General features: G+C 44.9%; 1 protein-coding gene across 1 annotated transcript in view; it reads left to right on the top strand.

The window, feature by feature from the left end:
* DNAAF9 (dynein axonemal assembly factor 9) overlaps positions 1-24455 on the top strand; it is an 89579-nt gene extending 65124 nt beyond the window's left edge. Inside the window, exons 27-37 of the mRNA XM_063310694.1 lie at positions 96-254; positions 3789-3914; positions 5754-5791; positions 6203-6338; positions 6934-7020; positions 9124-9230; positions 9771-9845; positions 11585-11793; positions 15855-15920; positions 16494-16587; positions 17720-24455. Coding sequence (XP_063166764.1) covers positions 96-254; positions 3789-3914; positions 5754-5791; positions 6203-6338; positions 6934-7020; positions 9124-9230; positions 9771-9845; positions 11585-11793; positions 15855-15920; positions 16494-16587; positions 17720-17832 — 1210 coding nt within the window. The 3' untranslated portion in view covers positions 17833-24455. The remainder of the gene's footprint in view (positions 1-95; positions 255-3788; positions 3915-5753; positions 5792-6202; positions 6339-6933; positions 7021-9123; positions 9231-9770; positions 9846-11584; positions 11794-15854; positions 15921-16493; positions 16588-17719) is intronic.
* Positions 24456-24809: the final 354 nt, after the last annotated feature.

The following is a 24809-nucleotide window of genomic DNA, read 5'->3' as shown; positions in this document are numbered from 1 at the left end:
TTTGTCACGCTCCTGGTTTAAACAGATTGGGTTGAGGTATGGAGCAGGCTGGGAATAGTGCAGCAAACAAACTGTCTTTCTTTCCTTCATTGCAGGTGGCTTGTTTATCGCCAAACCATGGACAGTCCTGAATGCTTCAGTGCTGCCCACTTCCAGAAGTATCTGTCAAGCGTCCTTGAATCTCAGCACAGCCGAAGCACCCGCCCCTCCGCTTATCATAGGAAGAAAATGAGGCTGCTGGTGGTCCTCCAAGGGTAAGACACTTCACGCACCGCCAAGGGTTGCGCTTTTCTAGAAATGTGACCCCTTCATTTCGCTGTTGAAGGATGATTTGGGTTCCTCTTGGGCCGTATACACAGTGCAGAACGCTGTAATCAAAGTGGCAAAAAAGTCAAAATCTGTTACAGGAGAGAAATAAAAACCAAGCCACTTGATGTGTTTAAAAATTCATATGACTTAGAAGACACTTCATTGTTGCTTTAACCCTTTGCCACACATTTGCATTACCAAAAAAAACACCCTCTATTTCAAATTAACAATGTATTTTATGAAATGCAAGATGCTTAATAAGCCATTGGCTTTTAATGTGCATAGCAAGTTTATTGTGCTTTTTGTGAGTGGTCCCAAGGTACCAACAGCAGGGGAGTGGGAGGAACCCACTGGTCGCCTTGTTCTTGATTAAAGCGATGTTCCCTGAATGGGTAGTAGAAAAGGATGTGGTAAACATTGTTTGTGTCTTGGGTGGAGCAGCTTAAATCTCTTTCCCCAAGGGAAGCGTTGTTTAAGTCCAGGGAGTTATGTATTAAGTATGGAAATCTTAAGAGTATTGTTTAAGTCGTTTCTATTTAAAATGTTGAGGTAAAGTCAAAAGTATATTTTATTTTATGTTTTGGTAAGCATGGAAGAGGCATGGAAATATCTTTGGAAAAGCTGTTTGCTTCAGCTAAAAGCCTTTCTAATTTTAGAAATGAGGCAGAACTTAATGGAAACCAAAACCAGTATTCTTTTCTGCGAAATTCAAGTGTGAAATTAAGAATCAGTCAGACTGGGGCATTAGATAGATGTGGTAAAATAACTACAAATAAACGTATTAACATGGTTGATAAACGGGCAAAAAGCATGCGTGTGTGGTTAAAGCCAGTCGCCTCTCCATTCCTGTTTTGTTTGCTTCAGATGTTACCTACAGACTTTTTGGAGATGTTCCCACAAACCAGCAGCTGTACCTCGTCTGCCAAAAGAGATGGATTTGATATGGGGAACCAAAAAACCAACATCCTTCTCATCTTGTTGGCCGGCCCAGACCCATTTCAGCTTCGCTGGCATTTGTGGGAAGAACATCCCAAAAAGATCCCAACAGTCTCCCTGGCTGGGCTTGGGGGTGTCTCTGTCTGTAGTCCAGAATCCTGAGGCAAGTTCACAGGGAGTCTCTCAAGGCAACGGTTTTCCTGGGTGGGGTGGGGGGGATCTGGAATCTGGATGCACGTGGCCGCCAAACATGGAAGGTCCCTTTATTTCACCATCCCCAACTCAATGCCTTCCAGATGTGTTGGACTACAATGCCATCACCCCCCATCAGCATCTGGGTTGTAATTGAGCACATCTGGAGAGTATCAGATCAAACCCATCTGGCTGGGCTTGCGAAATGGACTGAGAGTAATAGGATGAAACGTAACGGATAAATGAAGAGGGCTTCACGTAAGGGACAAGCGTCAAATGCACAGGTGCTGTGTAGGATGAGGACTACCTGGCTTAGCCACAGTTCTTATTTAAAAAATTAGAATTAGTAGTTGGTTATAATCAGTCCCTCTTATTCTTGGGAAGGCCCCATCTTGAATCCTCTGTCCAATTCCAGGCCCCACAGTGTAAGAAGGATCCAGAGAAGCTGGAAGAACGGAAGAGAACTACAAACTAACTCTTTAAAAAAAATTTTTGAAGGGGATGGTAAATGTAGCCTTGGGAAATGAGGGCCGAGGGAGCAGACAATGGTGCTCTCCAGGTGTTCAAAGGATGTCACCCAAAAGGAGGTTAGGATCCTGTTCTCTGTCGTTCTGCAGCCCGTGGCATAGAATCATGGATGGAGGCTAGAAAAAGACGGCTCCTGACTGAATGAATGAATGAATGAATATATATATATATATATATATATAAATAAATTAAAAAAAAAAAAAAAGACGGCTCCTGACTGAATATATATATATATATATATATATTTGACTTCCTACCGTGAGAGAAGTTTGACAGCGTGGTGGGCTCCCCTTCCCTGGATGGGTTCAGGTGGAGGTTGGCAGCCATCTGTCCGGGATGCTGGAATTTGGATCCCTGCCCTGAGCGAAGGTTGGACTCTGTGGCTTCGCTCCAATGCTGTGATCCAACGAGGAGCGGCTGCTTTTGCCGTGAAGGCAAATCACAGCTAGGTGGCCCTTTCTAGACACCACCGAGATGCTTTTGTTCAAGTGAATTTCCATCGCTGCATCTTGGGGAAAGTTCTGTGTTCTTTGTCCCGGTGCCAGCCCTTGCCCTGAAAAGCTCAGTGGGTGGGCCAGGTTAGTATTTAGATGGAGAGCCACGAGGACGTCCGAGGGCCGTAGGCTAAACTGGGACGGAGACAGGCATCCCCGAAGAAGGCCGTGGCAAATCTCTTCTCTACGGCTGCCTGTAGAAGTGCCAGGGTGTTTTCATGGAGTCACTCGGAGTCAAGTTCAGCTCGAGGCCTAACTTGCATCCTTTGTTACGGGAGCTCGGATCGTATTGCTAACCAAACCTCTTCTTTGTCTTCCTTGCTCTTGGGGAATATTCTGCCCTCCTCCTATCAGCTGCCTCCCCAGGCTGTAAGTAGCTTCTCTTAGCAGCGCTGCTGCTACAGTGAAACCCCTATCGTGGTCTGATCGTGCCCTGACACCATCCATGTTTCAACTACAAAGTGCTTAAAACCCAGCTGTTTGCCCAGGCACAGGGGTCAGGTGGTGAGTGCAGCCGATGGGGTTTGTGATTGTTCTTGAGGCATTATCCTTGTCTGTCGTTTCGTTGGTTTGATTAAATACAGGTAGTCCTCCTTTAGCGACTGCCTCGTTTAGTGACCGCTCGGTCACAACGGTGATGAAAAAGTGACTTTCCAACCAGCCCTTGCATTTAAGACCTTCGCAGGGCTGTAAAGCAAAGGAAAGCCGAAGTCAGATTGTACGCAGAGTCGCAGTTTCCCTTAGCAACCTCTTCGCTTAATGACCGAGTTGCCGATCCCAATTGTGGTCGCTAAACGAGGATGACCTGTGTTGTTTGCTTTGCCGTGATTTTCGTCTCTTTGGCAAGAGGGGCAGCCGTATAAGTTGAGTCAAACAAGCAGAGATTGTCAGTGGCCTGTGGCTGGATCACACCCGTTCTGGGGGAAATTTCTTGAAGGCGGCACCCAGCAGGCTTCTAGTAGAGTAAAAAAATCCGGCCTCCAGGTTCTCCCCTTGGGAAGGGACCTAAATCCAGGCCAGAGTCTGCTTCTGTTTAGCAGAACAGTTTCTTTCTGGGCTGGCTCTGCCGTCGCCAGGGATCCTCAAGGACCCGACGCTCCTTTTTTTACAAGAGTGTTCCTCTTCGCGCAGGAGCTGGACCTCATGGCGGAATCCCCTTGCGTAAATGGCTACAGCGGTGCCAAATGTCTCCCTGAGGAATCGGATAATGAGCCTTTTCCCAGGACGAGAACCTGCTCGGGCGCCCGCCCTCTCCAACTGTGGTGTGGAGCGACACACCCCTTGCTTTGCCCGCTGGCTTCACAGCTCTTCGCTTGATGTCCTCCGCAGGTACACCGACGTGATTGACGTCGTGCAGGCCCTTCAGACTCACCCAGACGCCGACGTGAAGGCCTCCTTCGTCATCGGCGCCGTCACAACCTGCGTTGAGCCGCTCAGCTCCTACATGGAGCACAGGTACGTTTCCATCTCCATGCTGGGAAGCCTCTTCTCCTGCTAGATGGATGGCGGGTTAGAAGGCCAGAATTCTGCAACCAGAAAAGCCAAATCTCGCCATTGTCTCTGGGTTAAAGCTATACATATTTCTCTGGGGCACCGCCAAAAAAAGAAAGAAAAGTCAGCTTGGAAGATGAATTCCTGGCCATCTGGCAAACAAAAGCTGATCCGAGTGAAGTTGGACTGCTTGGCAGCAGCTTTAAGAGTAGTAAAATGCAGCTCTGAAGGGGAGGCGGAAACTGGGCATCCTGTTAGCAAGCAAACCCATCAAGCCCAGATGCCTTCAGCTGTGCAGTTTGTGCGTTCTGTGAAGGTGTCTAGGCTCGATTCCCTTGCTCCTCCGGGTGCTGACCCTGGCAGAAAGAATCCACAGGAATTATTAATAAATAGAGCTGCTTACTGGCAGAGGGTAGATCAAATTGCCAGTTTTGAGAGCTTCCAATCAAAATTAAGGGTTCTCTCACTTGGAGAGCCCCTGGTTGTCCTGCTCGAGTTTCACAGTGCAGTTTTGTGCCCTGCCGGTGGACCCTGGGATGCACTGACCCTTACACGGAAAGACAACTCTATTAGGCATGGAGTTGGCGGGACAAGAACTAGAGATTCCTAGGCTCAGAACCCCATAAAGTTAATGTATCTCAGCTGCCTTCCTTTTTTTTTAAACATTAATTTAGTAAAGATTACAATTAGAAAAAATAAAAATACAAATGGCAAAAAATATAAGAATAAAGAGAAAAAAATAGTGTGGAAAATGAAAAAGAGAAAAAGAAAGAAAGAAAGAAAAAGTATATAAAGAAGTAACTTCCCCTTTCATCACAAGTATAAACAATTTTAGTAAGTTATCACCATCTCTTAAAATATAACAAATGCTCTCTTCTTCCCATATCTGATCTCTTAACCATAAACAAAATCCCAAAGCCTCGTCACTCATTCCTTATCAACAAAAGTTCATTAAGGAATAACAGAGATATATCTATTTTAACCTTGATCAAACAAGTCAACTCTGTATTCCTTCCCTGTACTTTTAAAAATCTTGGTTTTTAATCCCTTCAAATAATATCCTAGAACTTGATTTCTTTTCATTTTTTCTTTGCCCCTTCTCAGAGAATCCTTCAAAACTTTAACAGATCTCTTTTGTACATCCAGTAAAAAAAAAGTTATCCAAATCACTCTTCTGGTTTGGTATTGGTATGTCCCCTTTAATAAAGGGGACATACCAATATCAAACCAGAAGACATCATTTGATTTTATTTGCATGTCCAGTATATCATCTTTTTCCATATCATTCTTCTAATTTGTCAGATTTAAATCCACGTTCACATCAATTTCAGTCTTAGCCGGTATAGGTTGTTCTCCTATCTCAGCTGCCTTCTGTGGTCTTCAAGAGCGCAGCAAACTATCTGTTGAAACAGGAGGAGGAAAATGCTTAAGCCAGTGTTTCTCAATCTTGACAACTGAAGATGTGTGCACTTCAAGTTCCAGAATTCCCCAGCCAGCATGCTGGCTGGGGAATTCTGGGAGTTGAAGTCCACACATCTTCAAGTTGCCAAGGTTGAGAAACACTGGCTTAAAGGCTTAAACCCAACAGCTTACACAAACGCAGACTCCTCGTTCAGGTACTGACTTCTCGTGCCCCAGCTGAATTGTGTCCCTGAGCCTTCTGTCAAGAAGTGAGTTTATGAACAAAGTGTCAGGATCTGGGCAGCCTAGAATTTGAATCCTGAGGAGAAGCTTGACAGTGATTCTCTGTTTCTCTAAAGTTCTTAGTACAAAGATTCCCACACGTACACTTGTATTTTGCAGGTTTCTTTTCCCCAAGTTTCTGGACCAGTGTTCGCAAGGTCAGTATTTCTCCAAAACCGGCTGGTCGAGATGAGCTGGCACACCCTTCTGGCGGCCTTCCCAAAGAGGCTGTGCCGTGGCACCAGTAATCCCCAGCTAACAAAAGCCGTCCTAGCCGGAGATTATGGAAGTTGAAGTCTCACTCTTTTAGAAGGCCCATTGGGAGGAGTGAAGCATAATGCAACAAGCGTTGGACAGAGGAACAAACCAACAGCCCAGGTTGCTGGGAGTCAGGCAGCATATACATTTAATAATAAATTAATACTTTTTTAATAATAAATTAACCTTATTTTCACGGCTCTTTGATATCTTTGCTGCAGCAAGTTAACAGGGTTCCCTATAGGAAGCGTATAGGTCCAGTAAAATTGGTGAATCCTGTGCTTACGTGGATGGCCTCCATTCCTTGGCAGGTTTAGTGAGTAACGTGGTATTCACAAGCCATACCTCCAAACAAAGAAGCCCGCTCCTTGTTCAGCTTCAGAACCTCATCCGAGCCGCAAACTCTTCGGTTTCTTTCATCCTGGCAGAAAACGGAGTCGTAACTAGGTAACCTATAAAGCATTTTAAAAATCCAAAGAGGATAAAGCTTGAGAAATCACATACAGCTTAGTCTTGACTGTACTTTTACTGAAGAAGTGTCAGCTGTTGATGATATATTAATCTTTGCACCCCGCGAGTTATTGGTTACCATCTAGGGGCTCTGAGATTGTGATTCATCTGCATGTGTAATGGACCAAAATAGCTGGAAGTCTTTATTTTTACGGCTCTTTGATATCTTTGCTGCAACAGGTTAACAGGGGTCCCTACAGGACGTGTGCAGGTCCAGTAAAATTGGTGAATCCTGTTGAAAATTGGTGAATCCTTTTCCTTAGGCCTGCTAAGAAAGATTGACTGCTGTCAATCTTTCTTCGCAGGCCTAAGGAAACTTAGTTTTAAATGGTTCCTGGGCTAGAATGTGGAGGTGAATTGCTGTTCTAAGTCAGGAAAAATAAAACAGGTCTTGAAGCTTGGACTAAAAGAAAGAGAGAATGGAAGTTTCCATAAATCTTTAGAGTTTGGTATCAGCTGCTTTAAGGCTCTGCGAAAACAAAATTTCGGTGAATATTAGTAAGTAAATGAAGTCTTGATTCTCTCCCACTAGGAATGAAGACATTGAACTTATTCTCTCTGAAAACAGCTTCTCAAACCCACAGACGCTGGCAGCTCGCTGCTTGATGTACCCTGGCTGGCAAGTATCTCCGTTTGGCAAAACGTTTGGGCCGGTGTCTTTTAATAAGCATGTAGATGACCAAGCTTGCTTAGATGAATTTGTTTAGTTTCTCTAGCTCAGGCATCGTGTCAGTGAAAATGCTGTGAGTAGATTCTAAGCAAAAATGTGTTCAGGTGTTTGCTCTTCGCTTGCTCCCTCTTCAGATGAAAAGATTCCAGCTGAAACGGATGGCTCTGGAGATCTTTAGTAAAGGGCAATAAAGGACATCCAGCCACCCATCCTCTTACAGTCTTGCTTTAAAGACCTTAACACCTTGGGGCCATACAAAGAACCTCCTTCTCTCGTAAGCCCTCCCCATATGCTGAAACAGGGCTGTAAAAAATCAGGAGTCGTCTGCTAGCACCTTTTCCAATCCACGCATTTTATTAAAATGTGTTAGGAAATGTGCTACCAGACTCCTGACTTTTTTTACCACTGTAGACTAATAGAGTTCCCCTCTTATAACGCCCATGAACTGCGGACTTCCAATCGTCATGAGATAGCACCGAGAAGGTGCAGAAGCTCCAGAATCTTACAGCCCAGATATGGTAGCCCTGTGCTAAAATCCAATTTCAGGGGCCTTTCTCTAGTTCAGGCCTGCTCGGTTGGTACCGTTGACATGCAGATCAAGAATCGAGGCCATCTAGGCGGTTTTCACAAATCTCTAGAGCCGCTTTCCAACCGATCTGTCCCTTTCTGTCAGGCCCTGCTGCTTTTAGTCAGTGGGCAGAAGTTTGGGAAGTGATTTCTGTTTTGTTCACCTGTTATCTCTATGTTGCTTCTCACTTCCATTTGTTGCCTTCGGAGGACGTAGTCTGAAAAATAAGTTTAAACTGGGACAAGGAGCTCTGAAATTCCAAAAGTGGTTTTTCCATTTCCCAAAGTGCAGAGAAGACTGTTTCAGCAAAGCTCCATGTCCTCAGTCTTCGGAAGACTTTCCCTGGAGGGGGTAAGAGGATAGAAAAGTATGTATGGCTAGCGGAGATAAGGGTTGGACCTGTCATCCTTTCTTATTTTTAATTGTAAGCCATCCAGAGTCATTTGGAGTTGGGCAGACTCTAAATTTAATAAAATAGAAACAAAATACGTTGTTTGGTGGCAACAGTGGAGTATTTGGAAACCAACTCAAAAGTAAGAGATACGGGCCAGAGAGAAAAGGAGGAAATAAGGGAAGGTACAGGCTTTCTAAGATTTGAGCTGGGAGAGATATCTTAGAAGAACCAGGGTATTTCAGAGGATTCCTATCCCACTTAATGGCCATTAATTCTCCTCTCCTTTAATCGGTGCTAATCTCTTGCTGTATGTAAGGTTTCTCAGAAAGGTTTCTGTTAAAGTAAACGGCGTCTCATCCCTTTTGGGTAAGGAATTTTAGGAATGTTTCTCTTCCACTATTTCCAAAGCTAAATCTCCCTCCCACAGCCCAGTCCCTCCAGCTGCAGTCCAGCACATCTGGAAAGCTTCTAGCACTGTTTATACGATCACATGAAGTTGCAGTTTTTCCTGTGTTGCTGAGGTGCACGTGCCTTCTTCCATCTGCTCTAACGGTTTCCCCGAAATATTAGCCAGTGCTGCTTCCTAAGATCACTCAGGGATCACTCAATCCATGTTCTCCTCTTTGTGATAAGAAGACCAAGACCAAGCCATGGATGGTTCTCTCCTCCTTTTATTTATGCACTTCTGAACCATCCTCTCGTCAAAGAAAATAATGCCTTGCCGTGGCAGCCTAAATTAAGGGCTGTTCTCAGGTTGAGGCCAAACCAGGTGCAGCTAAGCAGGATAGGACTTTTGTGGAAGATTATTTAATGTTTTTTACCATGTTTGCCATGCACGTGAGGCAGACAAATCCAGACAAAAGATGTTTTCTCTTTTCTGCGGCTGCAGAGTCCTTCCTGCTTCCTTCCTCAGATCCTTGTTCTCTCCTCTTCAGCTGTTTCCGTCCCAGAAAAGCAGAACTAGCCTGCTTTATTTAAATGGTCAAAAATGTAAATTCATCATTTACGCAATTCACCCAATTTTCAAAAAAGTAACTGGTAATTAAGAGTGAATATTCTCCTTTAAAAAGTTAATTTTTTCCCCCTTCAGGTTTGATGGGAAATTTAGAGCCGGGTCTGTCTTTCCCCCCATGGTCCAAATCTGTGTGTGGTTTAACCGCCCTTTGGAGAAAATGCGGTTCGCAGCCAAATGTAAAGGTGAATTAGCATTTCTTAAGCAACGTGGAGTCTAACGTTATGAGGGCATTTTCTCTCTGAAATGGCTAACAAGAATATGTTGTGGCTGAAACTGTTATCAGCAGATGCTGCAGCCGTGGTAGACCTCAGATACCGGATATATCCTTGCTATAACTTTTCTGTTAAAAAAAAACCAATAATGTGTTTCTTTTCATATTTCTGTATCTGATCCTAGAATACTCCTTTAAAAAAGAAAATGGGTTTCTTGCCACAAATCCGACTGGGGAGGGCAGTGGCAAACCACCCCGCTCTATAGTCTGCCAAGAAAACGTCGCGAAAGCGGCATCCCCCCAAAGGGTCAGACAGGACTCGGTGCTTGCACAGGGGACCTTCCACCACCTCACAGCGCAAATTCTTCCCTCTTAACCTTAAAGATCATCCTTGTTACTGCCTTCATCAGTGCTGTCTTTTTTAGCTTATACAGAAATAAGTATAAGGGCAAAACATGCATGGAAATCGGCTTTGGGGTTTCTCTAACCGTTACGTTGCCTTTTCAAACAGCTCTGAAGTCCGCTAACAAGTCAAGTCCATTCTCAGGAAACATATACCACGTTTTTGGCAAAGTCAAGTTTTCAGGTAAATGTTTAGCCCTCACCTCACCCCCTGTCTTGGATTCTTTTCTCCTTGATCTTTTCCATTGTCATCTGATGATACATATTTTAATGCTTGTATTTATGCTCAGTGAATTACAGAGTCTCTGAATGTGTCTCTCCGTTGTGTTGCTGAAGGAAGTAATTGGAGCCAGTGAATCCTGTCTTTACGGAGGCTGTGATGCTGCCAGGGCAGCCTTTGGTTACAGCCCCCAGGCCCCCTTAGTGGAATGAGTGGGGACCCCCAGCTCAGCACAACTGCCAGATCTGCCCTAGAAGCGAATGAAACGACACTATCCATTTTTCTGTGTTCTGGGCAGGAGCCTATCCCTACAGCAAGAGGCATACTGAAGACCCAAAGTTCTTTTTTTGTTTTAGGATTTAAGAGGAGTAGTTAGCCATTCTACTTTGCCCCAGATATGAGGTTGAACATGGCCCTGGCAACATTTTTGACTGATGGATGCATTCAGTCAATGGTCTGTGTCTTGAAACTAACATGGAACTGCAAGCTTCAGCAGGGAAGCAGCCAGCCTGGATCTGGTCTTCTTGGGTTGCATGTCATTTACTCGTTCGCTTGGATCGTATGCCATTCCATACGTCATTCAGTAATCAGGTGAAAAAGGTTGAGGTTCATACTAGCAACCATCACCACAATGGTAACTAGCCCAACAAAAAGAAAAGCATAACGACAGAACATCTAATCCGCAAACATTCCACTACAGGAGATCATCCAAATCTGATCACATCTTACCCGTTGAAGAGTTCTGGAGGATGTTTTGGTGCCATTTTTGTTGGTCATCATTAATCAGCTCTGGACTTTGCAATAATACCCCCATACCAGGCAGGAGAAGCATAACATTGTTAAGCAGAGAGTATAACTCAGTGTTTCTCAACCATGGCAACTTTAAGATGTATGGACTTCAACTCCCAGAATTCCCCAGCCAGCATGCCTCTGCCGCCCCCCCCCCCAGCATGGCTGGTTGGGGAATTCTGGGAGTTGAAGTCCATACATCCTAAAGTTGCCATGGTTGAGAAACACTGGTTTAACATCCCATGGAGGCAGATGGCTCATCCTGCCTGATGCCAGCTATTCCAGGTGGTAGAACAGCTTCCAGGGTTCCAAGTGGAAAAAATCCTTTGACCTTAGTGATTACTTGTTAATGTAAAGCTGAAGTGAACTTACGACCTTCCTGCATGGAAATCAGACCTGCTTAGATTCAGGAAGCAGCAATTTTGTGGGCCAAAGTCCTTCATGGTTGCAGTAAGTCTTGTTTGCGTTGTCTTCATCTGTGGTGACTTCATGGCTACTTCCATAAAATTTTCTTGGTCACAGCATGGAGGTTTTTGCCCATTATCTTCTTCCACAATGTTTTTTTGACTTTTTTCAACTAGCCTACCATTTTGGGATGTCCCGTTGATCTCCTAGCCACATACCAACCAGGGCCAACCTTGCTTTTCTATACAAATTACCTTGTTTTGGATCTAGTCAGTTAAATTATATTAGCTGCCCATTTGTGTGGACTAGTATTTATTTTTGCTAGTATTAAGAAGAGCTCACCTCTGTGTGTTTTATGTGGGAGCCTCACTCAGCCATGACCAATGGGGACTTTTACAGCTATTGAGACCTGGATTTTGTCTAAGAGCACCTCAGTAACCCCCTGCCCGCTTAACAAGAGATGCCAGCCATTAATACCACCACCACCCCTTTCCATTTTTTTGACGCAGATTCTGATCGGATGATTGAAGTTTGCCACCACACATCTTCCAACACCTTAACCCTGGTACCTCTCCAGGAGGGGCCCACCCCCTCCCCTCCTGATTCCAGAACTGACAGCCGGGACCCCCCTGGACCTCAGGGATGTTTCCTGGTGTTCGTCGGCTGCTCCCTCAGAGAAGATGACATCAAGGACTGGCTGAGGCAGACAGCCAAACAGGTGAGGGTCTCCACCAGGTTCCTTGGGTAGGGGGGTGTTCACCGCTCACTTATCAGGAGACTAGCATTGCTAAGGGAGTGTTTTAGCTTCAGCCAGGGCAACGGTTGCCTTCCCAAGCTGTATTTCCAGTCCCAGATTTTTCTGAGTTGGAAGCAAACCTGGAGAGATAGTTGGGCTATTTTATGCTCCCTGGCCGAACTTTTTGATCCCGTCACTGTTTATGCAATGGGTGCTTATTCAACCCCTCACAATCAATCAATCTTTATTATTATTGTCACAGACCAGAATTACCAACAACAACAACAAAAGTACATTGAAATGTGTTGAAATACATTAAAAATACACTAAATGAAATGAACAAAACATGATAATACATTTACAAATTGATAGAATCGTCAATGGGCAGTCTAGGTCTGCCTAATTTGCAGACAATACAGCAAAATTTAGCGACATTCAAGTCATTCTGATCAGATAGCAACAACTGAACATAAAAGAGGTCAGAATTCCCTGGATATTTTATCAAATGAGTTATTAAATGGGTTCGTGGTATGACCCCCTCACAATCCCTGTATCACAGTGTTGAATAGTTGCGAAATATACCATAAACTAACACAATAATTGAAATGCACAAACAAGGGACCAGAGAGCAGTAGCCAGAATAGTTAAAATCTGTCTATACAACAAATCTGTTTACAGCAACTGTACAATAGTAGAAGGCTTTGCCCGGGCCCCCAAAAAGCACATGGAAACTATGGTGAGGGGCATGTTGAGGAGGGGCCACAACTGAGAAATCCTCTTCCTGGGCAGCAGGAGAGGATACCTGGATCATTAGGGCATGGGTGGGAACATGTGGAAAGACATATTCCTTGGATATTGTAGTCCCAAGTCACAGAAGGCTCTATGCGTTAATATATCAACATCACGAACTGGCACCAGAAGTGAACCGGGGCCAATGAAATCCGTGTAAAATTCATGGTCTGTTTATAATTCCTAGTTCAGGTCAGTACTCTTGCTACGCTATTTTCCACCAACTGAAGTTTCTTAGCAGTCTTCAGGGGCAGATCCAGGTATATACCTTGAAGGCATCGAAATGAGATATTTTGGCCCTGAATGCTAGATAGAACCTGTCACCAGTGACGCCTCCTGCCAACAAACACATTAGGCTACGGCATTTCGCCCCAGACTGGTTTTCAGCTGCAGAGCCCCTGGCTGGAGCATCTTGTTTGACGAAGACGTTTGGAGATTTTCAGCTGGCTTGGATACAGATTTTATTTATTTGTCATAATTGGTTTACCACCCATCTCATGTACGACTCTGGGTGGTTTACAAACAATAAAACAGCATCACTGAAATAATACAGAATAAATATGAGTATAAATCTATATGAATATGAATACAACTGTAAATATAACAGTACAATATATAAAACTTAAAATTCAAGATGGCAAGTAAAGATCTTCTCATTGGCCCCATTAAGGAGCCAGCCACCCCCATGAATGGCTGTCCCCCCTCCTACCCCAAGCAAGGCGGCCCAACCAGATCTTCAACAGCTTCCTCTTACCCAGCTAGGGAGTATGGGTTTTATTTGCAAATGTGGCACAAGAGAAATCTGCTGTATAAGGGTAATTTGCATGCAGCCCTTGTGCCAGGGAATAGCAACAATGGGGCCAAAGTGACTTCAAGTCTTCCTGCTGCAACCAAGCCCCGGTGCCCTTCTGCTCTTGTCGTGGGCTTCAGGACATCTGTTAGTGTGAACTAACCTCAGTTGCCCAGATGACTGAGTGCAGGCAAGAGTCGCGGAGAGGGCGTTCTCACACAGTCACAGAAAAACAGCTTGATAGCAGATCTGACCTTTGCCAATACAAGGGACAGATGGGAGCCAGGCCAGGCAGCGGGTTACGTAGGGGGTGCCAGAGAAGAAAGCAGAAAAGGGTCTGAATGCTGATTCTATAAATAGGAACACGGCAGTTGCTGAAATTCTTTCGCTGTGGCCTCCCAACTTTTCTTTGATAGGAAATTGTCATGAGCACTGATGGCGAGCAGGAGGGGGCCTCTATCCAGGGGGGAAAACGCAGGCGTAGTACTGAGGAGTTAAGCAGCCATTCAAAGAGACACAGATCAGACCCCCCTTAACCTTTGAGGTTTATCTGTCTGGGTTTTTCCCACGCTTCTTCAGTTTGTTAGGGTTTTCTGTCTAATGTGGCAGTAATAAAGTACTAGAGACCTATTCCTCATCTCAGTGTGGTTCCTGGCTGTTAGGACAGAAATATTAGAAGTCCTTGGGTTGTTGAAAGTTAGTCTGGTTCCAGTCCTACCTGCCCAGCCTGACACATCATAACCAAGAAGTGTGTGTGTGTGTGTGTGTGTGTACACACGCATATAAGTAATAAGTAGATAAATATGTGTAAAGTAATAAATATGTATCTGTGTGTGTGCATACATATATACATATACATGAGAAGTATATAGCATGTGCTTCTTGGCTCCTAGGGCTGAAGAGTGGAAGTGTTTTCCTTCTTAGATGTGGTACAATTGTGATTGAAAATGGGCATAGATCTATGGGTAAAGAAGTAACGTAGAAAGTCCAGTTTCTGCTTGTGTGCCTGCACACCCATATATCTCCATGGAGGCCTGCACAGTCCTGCTCCGTAGCAATCCAGACCGCACATTAAAAAGATTCCTCGGAAGCTTGACATTTAAAGCATCTTAAAATTCATAAACCTCCACAATCTGCAACTGTGGTTCGCATAATTATTGTGTATCAGTTCTGAATGTCACGTGAAAATAGATATCTGGAACCTTCATCAAATGTAAAGCTTGATTTCTGGGTCTTTGATATATGCTAGGTCCTTTCAAAATGTGTTATGCTGTCAAGCGTAAGCATTGGTCTAGTGCAGGGTTTCTCAACCGGGGGTCTGTGGCACCCTCGGGTTCCGCCAGAGGTCCCTGGGGGTTCCCTGGGAGATCACGATTTATTTAAAAAATTATTTCAAATGTGGGCAACTTCACATTAATTCTTTATTTTTAGTTTGAGAACGCTGTTAATGCAGCTATGCAAGCCTACCCATGAAACGATAATTTTGTAAGTATTCTGGCCTCTATTTGAGCCTGAATGTGCAGGGGTTCCCCGAGGCCTGAAAAATATTCCGGGGGTTCCTCCAGGGTCAAAGGAAAGGCTGGTTGACGGTATAATTTATAAAATACTTTTTTTCTCCTCTCATTATATTAATTCTTTGACAGAGGAAGATTAGTTGGTTTAAGCCAGCAGCAATGCTGGGTTATATGCAATTGGCATTAATCCCCTCCCCTACTAAAAAGGGGATAGGAATGTTGCCAGGACATCCCCAGGCAGCCATCAACGCCCTCTAGGTGGCTTCGAGCGAGTCACAAGCCCGGGTCAGCCGACACACAAAACTGTAACGCGGTTTGCTTGGTCTCGGCACAGTGGGAACTCGGCCACTGTGGCTTGTAGGCCAAAGCTTATTCAGTACTGTGAGTTCAAGAATGTTTGGGTTCCAGCCTCGACCTCCAGCATTCCTAGTCATGATAAAGAACCATGGCAGTACTCTGGAAAGAGGACTTTGTCAGAAGTGGCTCAAGAAAGTTGGGATAAAGATCCCTAGAGAAAAAGACCAACGCTCAGGCCAGCAAGTGAGCCATATGTCCACGGCCTGGTACGATGGTTGCTCTTGTTATTATTCAGCGTAAATGCAGTTTGAAACATACAAAACCATATTATTCTTAAGCTGAATTTCATGTTTATGCGTTCTAAGTATTTTATACTTTTCAGACAACGTTCCTTTCCCTCACCAGCCCAAATTCTTCTTCTTTCCATCCACAAGTAATGGATCAATATTCTAAGAGCACAAACTACTGGACAATCATGTATCAGGTCAGCAGATGGTGGTTTAACTTGACCAAACAAAATGATCACGGGGTCACTTCCTAAATTATATCCTGCATTTGTCTGACCCCATTTCTCATTCTTTCCTTTTGGTTTTAAATAAGTGTAAGCCCCTGAACTGGATTTTTCTTATTCCCCATCTCCCACTCAAACACAGAAACCACAAAGAAAAGCTTTGAAGACTCGGGGCATGCTGACTTCACAGGAGATCAAGAACATTCATGTAAGTGGGGGACCTTTCAGTGAGAAAAATGACTTCTTGGCAGGAACAGCTGAGTGATAGGTAAGCAGAGCTGAGCAATAAGTAGATAAGAAGGGACATAAGGAAGACAGTCAGCCAGTTCTTCCCAGCTGGAGTCATGACTCCACTGATTGGCTGTGTTTTGTCCACTCTTGTTCCTTCCATCCTTCTCCCTCGTTTCATTTAGTCCTCCCTCTGCTAAATTAAAATCCAGAATGCTCTGGGAGTGCAGACAGCATCCTGAGGCATGTAGGCAGTGAGCAAAACCTTTCCCAAACATCTCCCTCCCCACTGTTGAACATTTGCAGTTTGTACATGCTCTTCCTCCATACTGTGTACTTGGCCTCTTGTGTATTCCCCACTTCTTTGTGATGGTTTGTGCTGGCCCCTCCCAGGGGCAGAACTCAGGGATTGTTTTTATGTGTGCTTCTGGTTCACAAGACTCATTTTCTAGATAGGGGTCTTGCTTCATCTGTGACCCTGACATAGGGACTCGGAATAGGAGTGTGTTTTACGGATACCACCCTCGGCAGCATCTCCGTCTCTGAATTCCAGGTAAAACGGCACTTAGATCCACTTCCAGCTGGCTACTTCTACAACGGGACCCAATTTGTGAATTTCTTTGGAGACAAGATGGATTATCATCCATGTATCTTTCTTTATGTATAGTGTGTTTTGCAGCCTAACCTGGCATTCATTCCTTTGTTCTCTTTGAAGATCAGGCAGTATCAGAGGTCATGAGTAAAAAAGACTTGGGCATCTCTGTGCAGCTGGGTATAGTGGCACTGTGTGGCATGACTAGTAAGTCCTTCAGTTTCCAGGAACGGAGCTGCTCCTCAGTCAGCAGCTGAGACCTGCCATGGGAAAGCCCCTACCTGCGTCATAGTCTCTTCTTCTGACTTGCTTGGGCCGGAGCAGACATCTTTGTGACCTGCCCTCCTTGTCTCATTGAAAAACCCTGGTCTAATTTGTGATGCAGCCCAAAGATCCGCCAGCCTTCCAGGATGTAGGAAGCTTCAAGCGGCTTCAAATGAGGATTATGATAGGTTACGAGGGATGGCTCAGGCCTTTGAGATCAGTCGTTATCTGAGTGGGGCCCAAAATAGGGAACTTTGAGGTCACAGAAAGCAGCCAACGTCTTGAGTGGGAATTCTAGGAGACCCACAACATACAGGTAGTCCTTACCTAACAACCACGGTTGGGACCAGAATTTCGGTGCTAAGGGTCGTTAAGGGTAATTAAGCGAATCCTACCCAATTTTACAACCTTTTTTGTGACAGCCATTAAGCAAATCACCATGGGTGTTAAGCAAACCATGTGGTTGTTAAGCGAATCACAGTTCCGCATTGTTTTTGCTTACCAGAAGCAGGCTGGGGAGGTAGAAAATGGTGATCATGTGACCATGGGATGCTGCAACGGTCATAAATGCGAACCAGTTGCCAAGCGCCCAAATCGTGATCATGTGACTGCGGGGACGCTGCTATGGTCCTAAGTGTGAGGACCAGTTGTAAGTCGGTTTTTCCAGCATCATCATCTGAACCGTCGCTAAACTAATGGTTGTTAAGCGAGGTCTACCTGTAGCTGACATCATCAAGAGGGTGAAGCCCAGCCGACTCTCTCCCAGGGGGAGTTTAAGGGGGAACTATTTTGGGGGGGTTCCTACATCAGGCAACATCCTTTGGGTCAAACAGAGAAGGAAATTAGTTGACTTTGAAGTCCTCTCTAGGCTTCTCTCAGGTTCCTACCAGAAGCCTTTTTTCTCCTTATCAGTTCCACCCCAGTAATGGACCAGTTCATGAATGACTACTTGGAAGAAGCAAACCGTGAGATTGAAAAGTACAACAGGGAACTGGAAGAGCAGGAGTATCACGACCTCTTCGAACAGAAGATCTAACTCAGAAGCCACGTGCAGTATTGAAAAGTCACAGGGACCTCCTTTAAATTCTGAATTATTTGTCCCCAAGAAACATGTTTCACCTTTGCTGGCTTTAGCTGGTCTTTTAATGTTTAAGTTGCATTCACATTAGGTTGGCATCTGAAAATGTGATACAGTCCAGTAAATATACCACTGGTCTGGTGTATTTCCAAATCTACGTTGAGTTCAGTAATCTAGAGCACATTGGCATATTATGGAAAAGTGATGTAGGAGCCTTTGATTTCAACCATTTACAGAGCTGTATTTCTCATCAGGCTGGTCCTTAGTGTTGCTTTTCTGATGTCCCCCAAATGCCTTGGCTTATGTTTAGTGATGAACATAATCAGGGTCTGTGATTGTATGGCAGCCCTGTGTATTCTTGAAGAAAAAAATGAGGGAAACACATCTGTTTTTAAAGGCTACATGGTGGTTTGGAGTGGTGTTCCTAAAGCGAGAAATGGGGGAACTCAAATGATCTTGACTCTGCCCCGAACCAACATGTGAGCGTTTGAAGATGTTCCTAAAATGAGAAATGGGGGAACATACCTGTTCTTAAACAGATATGCTACTAACCAACATGGTGGCTTGGCTGGTGTTCCTAAAGCGAGAAATGGGGGAACACGTCTGTTTGTAAAGGCTGCTATTAACCTACATGGTGATTTGGGGTGAAGTTCCTAAAGCGAGAAATGGGGGAACTCAAATGATCTTGACTCTGCCCCAAACCAACATGTGAGCGTTTGAAGATGTTCCTAAAACGAGAAATGGGGGAACATACCTGTTCTTAAACAGATATGCTACTAACCAACATGGTGGCTTGGCTGGTGTTCCTAAAGCGAGAAATGGGGGAACACGTCTGTTTGTAAAGGCTGCTATTAACCTACATGGTGATTTGGGGTGAAGTTCCTAAAGCGAGAAATGGGGGAACTCAAATGATCTTGACTCTGCCCCAAACCAACATGTGAGCGTTTGAAGATGTTCCTAAAACGAGAAATGGGGGAACATACCTGTTCTTAAACAGATATGCTACTAACCAACATGGTGGCTTGGGTGGTGTTCCTAAAGCGAGAAATGGGGGAACTCAAATGATCTTGACTCTGCCCCAAACCAACATGTGAGCGTTTGAAGATGTTCCTAAAACGAGAAATGGGGGAACATACCTGTTCTTAAACAGATATGCTACTAACCAACATGGTGGCTTGGCTGGTGTTCCTAAAGCGAGAAATGGGGGAACACGTCTGTTTGTAAAGGCTGCTATTAACCTACATGGTGATTTGGGGTGAAGTTCCTAAAGCGAGAAATGGGGGAACTCAAATGATCTTGACTCTGCCCCAAACCAACATGTGAGCGTTTGAAGATGTTCCTAAAGTGAGAAATGGGGGAACTCAAATGATCTTAGGAGCTGCCCCAAACCAACATGTGAGCGTTTGAAGATGTTCCTAAAATGAGAAATGGAGGCACGCATCTGTTCTTAAGGAATGCTACTAACCAACATGGTGGCTTAGCTGGTGTTCCTAAAGTGAGAAATGGGGGAACGCAAATGATCTTGACAGTTGCCCCAAACCAACATGTAACAGTTTGAAGATAAGAAATAAAGTACATTTCTAAAGTAAGAAATGGAGAGGACTTGCATTCTTAAAGAATGCTCAGAATTAACGTGTTATGGTTTCTGAAGTGTTCCTAAAGCAGAAAATGGGGGAACATACATATTCTTGAGAGCTTCCTCAAATCGGCATATGATGGCTTTTGAATCTTTTTTCTTAAAAGTATTCTGTGGAGCTGCTCCTAAGCAACCTTGGGCTTTCCAGCTACATTTATAGTGAGATTGGAAGTAAATGTCCTAATTCTGATAACTCCATTCTAAAGAAATTCCAGCTAAATATTAAAATGCTGGGTATATCAAAGCAGACTATAACATGCCAGTCCATTTCAGGCTGAAAAATAATCCCTAAAATGTTCCAGTTCTTTTGAAAAGAAAAGTCCTTGATGCCATTTGATATTTACCTCTTTGATTGATTGTGTGTGTGTTTGTGTGTGTGCACGCACACACACACCCTTATGGCAAGTTGTGAAATACATTGTGTTATGTCACATTTAAAAAGAGAACTACTTCCCAGCATTAAAAGCCATGCCCTCCTTCTTACACGCAGTGTAAAATCAATCTTCGGTGTTCCTCAAGGTTCTAAAAATGGAGTTTCATCCTTTTTGCTTGAATGTTCTGTGGTGCAAATATCTGCCCCTTGCATTTCCTTCCTGTTTTAGAGCACCCGATCAACAGTAACATTGGTAACCACAGAGTGAGTTTCCCACATGCCTTACAAGCTATTTATTGAAGAAAATCTTGCTTGTAGCCAGCCATCTCATGTCAGTTGGATCCCGTGCTGGAGCGTCAGGAATTTGTGTAAGAGAATGGGCCAGAGATGCACGCAGGACTGTAGAAAACGTGGAGTCGTAGGGAGCCAACTTGCATCGGTGGCTTGAATATATGTCTTTTAATGCTTGCCAGAAGCATTCGCCGTCAAGCCTCCATGTGGCTCTCCATGTCCATGGCCTAATTCCTCCAAGGGGTATCCCTCTGGATACAGACTCTCTGGAGGCATTTATACAGAGCACGCAACCGTCAGATTGGCTTCAACGTGGGATGTCCCTCAGTTCCCCAGGTCTGTGCAGGCTTGGTCGAACCTTCCCTAGATCAGCCTTCTTCAACCTGGGCCTTTCCCAGTGTGTTGGGAATTAACCTTCAGCCAGGATGCTAAACTGGGATACTGTTTGTAGAAGCTGGGTGTTGTAGTCCAATCCAGTGTTTTTCAAACTTGGCAACTTTAAGTTGTGTGGGCTTCAACTCCCAGAATGCCCCAGCCAGCCATGCTGGCTGGGGGATTCTGGGAGTCGAAGTCCACACATCTTAAAGTTGCCAAGTTTGAAAAACGCTGGTCAAATCCAACACGCAAGGCCCAGGATGAAGAAGGTGGCTTTGGGCAAGAAGATCAAGCCTCGAGTCTAACCCCCTATTTCCAGCGCAGCGTAAAAAGTAGGTCTCACAAAACAGACGGTCAGAAACTGTTTTTCCCAACCCAAAGGAACAGGACTAAAGCTGGACTCGACCTTGAAGCACAACGAAAAACCAATTTGTTTCTTTTTTCTTTTTTTAACCTTCTTGCATAAGCGTTTCAAGGAGGTCACAAAAGAACCCTCATTGGAAAAGTAACTAATGGAGGAGCAGAATTCCAAGTTGGTTTGGTTGCGTGGGTTCCAGATAATTTTTGCTTGAAAAAAGAGCCCAGGTTGATCTGGAGCAGCTTAGCTTTTGAATACTTTACGGTGGCTTCCTAACACCTGCACAGGTGGTGGCTTGTTGGTTGGTTGGTTGGTTTTTAAACAAGTTTCTGTTGCACTCCATAGGACATCTGAAAGGAATACAGTGATTTCCTTAACGTTGAAAACTAGTGGTTCCTGATTACATGTATACTAAGCTTTCTGTGGGGTGTATTAACGCCCATCTTGCAGATAATAGAGTGTCCTTATCAGAATCGTGAATTTATCTATGCATGGCTGTAACCTAGTTATTCTTCAGATATACTGATAGTGCCTGGTAGGAGTAACGTAGCTAGGAGCTATTTTGGGAGGAGCAGAGTGAGTGTAAAGCCTAGGTCAACGTGGCCGTAACGGGTGAAAATGCCGGGTGCTTTTTGAGATGGGAAGGTTTTAATGTGGTTCTTGCCGTTTTCACCAGGAATCTGAGTACAGTTCTGCGGGGCCCTTAGCACAGAACGCACTGGAATTCCAAAGAGTTCCCACAGTTGCGCTACATCCCCCAGACTGGGGTATCCAAAAGGGTGAAATATCCAACATACGCAATGTGATCCACAAAGACCTTCTCCTTCTCCTGAGCCTCCTTGAGAACCGGTGGAGAATTTTTGCCCAGCTGGCCACGTTCAGCGGAAGCCCTGCTTGCCCCTCCTTCGTTTAGCATAGTTTGTCTAATGATCCGCAAAGCCATATATCTAGAAATAATCCTGTTGCTACCCAGCATCTGGAAGCTGAGGCAAAGGCAAGCTAGCCTCGCTTGTCTCTGCTTCTTCATCGATAAGGATATAGGTTTTAAGTGCAATTGTTACGGATGAAATAGGTGGAGAGATTAGAGAGTCTGCTGAATGCTGAAACGCTGGGGACAGAAACGCCCACAGACCCTGGCCAGGCGAGCCTCCAAGGGCTGTGCCAAGCACAGTCTTTCACCTGTGCACGCCGCGTGGGTGGGAAACTGGCACGGCAGGGTCGCCATGGTCCAGCTGCTCCCGAACCCGCTCCCATTGGCAACCCCTGCACGGTGTCTCTGTGCTGCCATTCTGTGGGGCACCGTTTCACATTGCATAGGAGCGTTCTCCTGGCTCCTCTGCTGGAAACCAGATGCTCCATTTCTGCCCCTGATAAGCTGACCATTCACCGCTCCACCCCGAGAGGTAGGGTGGGTTTTTCAGGATGCCGAGCAGGCTCCCTAGGCGGGCACACAAGCATGAGGGTCTGCTGGAGTCCGATCGGGGAGCTTTTCGAGGGCTGTTTCAGTTGCGTGTTGCAATTTGGTTCCTTATGTTGTGCCAGCCGAGCTGGGGGGCCCTCCTCCCCTCCTCGGGTTGCACAGCTGAGCTGGCAGTTCAGCAGAAGCGCAGAGCGAAGGCATGGTAGAGAAGGATGTATTCTGTACTGCATGCAAAGTGGAAACAATGACCATGTTCTAGCTTCAAGACCTTTCACCATCTTGGTACTACTTTGATATTCTCTATTTTGGTATGGACCTTTTCGTTTCGTTACCTCAACTTCGTTGATCTTCTAACTGTGATTTTTTTTTTACCCTAAACAGGGTGGTGGGGGAGGAATTAAATAGCCAAAATACTAAAACTGTGATTAAGAGGATCCTGTTCAAGACATACCAGTGCCTTGTTTACGGCGCCATTGATAACGCCGCCCGAATCGGACACATGGGTGATGTCATGGTCCTTAATTCTTGCACCCTCTTTTTGCAGGGAGGAAACCATTTGGTGAAAGGACTCTGAACGTAGGGAAGAATATTAGCGCACCTGGTTAGGTTCTGTCTTGTGTCTTTTAAAAATAAAATGTTAAACTCTTTGAGGACTGAAGGAAAAAAAATGGAGAAATACTTGATCTGGTCGGTCATTTGAAGACAATTGCTGTTTTCCTTTAGGAATTGCTTCAACAGACCGACAGCGTTTTTATCAAGGGGGGAACTAATTTTGTTTATTTTATAGATAGATATATATTTTTAAGGGGGGAATGGCATGGCTGATGAACATTTAATTGAGGGGGGGGAGAGAAATTTAGCCTGCTGTTAAAAAAATGAAATGAAACACTGAAAAGCAGCACCTCCGAGCTGCAAACGCTCCCCGTCCGAAGTGCTGTTACCCAGTTCCTGGGTCTGTGGCCACCGGGTGAAAGCAGCCGCGGGTCCAGGAATCCGGGCCCTTCCTTTGGCGGAAAAAGGGCAGAAGCCGAGTCCTCAAGGGGTTCCCATGCTTGCTGACTTCCCATTAGCCGTTTGTGTGATTGCCTATCAACCTGAGGATGAGTGTGATCAGAAGTCGCTGAAGTTATACAGGGCGGGTGGGTGGGCAGATTGCAAACTTGAGGGTGGCACGCTTACAGCCCCACCTTTGCTGCTGAAATAAAAGTGGGGAAGCCTCTGGTAAGGGTGTATTCGAGCCAGCCTCCTCTCCCTAGAACAGTGTTTCTCAACCTTGGCCACTGGAAGATGTGTGGACTTCAACTCCCAGAATTCCCCAGCCAGCCATGCTGGCTGGTGAATTCTGGGAGTTGAAGTCCACACATCTGAAAGTTGCTGTGGTTGAGACACACTGGCCTAGAAAGTCCTATTCATTCTGAGACAGAGGCAGAGTTGAGTTGGACGAGGAGGCACCAATGCAGGAATACAGCTTCGTATTCAGCATCAGCCTCTCTCATTTTGGGTGACCGGGGGCCTCGTCAGACCCGGCTGTCCCTGCCCTCCAGGCCCCGCTTCCCGTTTTCTGCCCAAGCAGCGTTTATTTGCAGCAGCGTTGGCTGGGAGCCTTAAGCGTCCCCCAATTTCTGAAATTTTATTTTTCCTGAATTTTGCACAGCTGATAAGCTCCAGAATCCCCTGGGGCGGTCTCGAAAGGGGGAGGCAAATACGTAAACTGTGAGTTGTTAGAACCGTGTTGCTAAATCTACTTTTAGATGATTAAAAATGGACCTCAGAAAACTAGTAAGAAATGGTCTTTGTGCCCTGTGGTGATAGACTCACCCAGCCGTTGTTTTTAACCTGGTGCCAAAATGGGAAATTTCATACTAGTTTTCGCCGTGTTTGCAACATTCAGTAAAATGTGTTATTTTTACAAACTCTACTGTAACTTCAGTTAAACTGAAACGTGTGATTGAAGCTTTTTGCTTATTTGTATTTATTACACTACTTGATTCAGTAAATATATGAAAGTACCTTTACCTTTATTTTTGTATTATTTTACACGTTTATACTTGCTGTTTGTGATTGTTATTTTTTACACTTGTAACTTGGATGCGATTCTAAAACCCAATAAATTATATTCATCCGTCCACCTTGGTGTTTCTGTGCACATCTCTGTTGAGCGTAAAGTGGCTTGCTGGCTTGACTCAGTTTGCGCAGATTTTCCCTGCAAGCACATCTTCTCGCGCTTTGCCTGCTTTCAGTCAGCATGATGTGGATTTTGTAAGATGAAGCGCAGAGCTGTTTTGAAGTCTTGCCGCTGAACGCTTATGTGCTATATCTGCATTTATGTACCATCCAAGACTCAGCTTTGCAGGCAATTTTTGCAGTGAATACCAGCCCTTTGAATCTGGCTGAGATTGGTGATGAAGTACCCAGCTAGGTAGCAGCACTGAACTGACCTGGGCTTATCAGGAACATAAGGTCAGACTTTGTTAGGACTTGG

The sequence above is a fragment of the Candoia aspera genome, chromosome 8 (assembly GCF_035149785.1).
Source record: "Candoia aspera isolate rCanAsp1 chromosome 8, rCanAsp1.hap2, whole genome shotgun sequence".
Taxonomy (NCBI): domain Eukaryota; kingdom Metazoa; phylum Chordata; class Lepidosauria; order Squamata; family Boidae; genus Candoia; species Candoia aspera.
The sequence above is the reverse complement of the archived record's forward strand: the minus strand, read 5'-3'. Positions and strand labels throughout refer to the sequence as shown.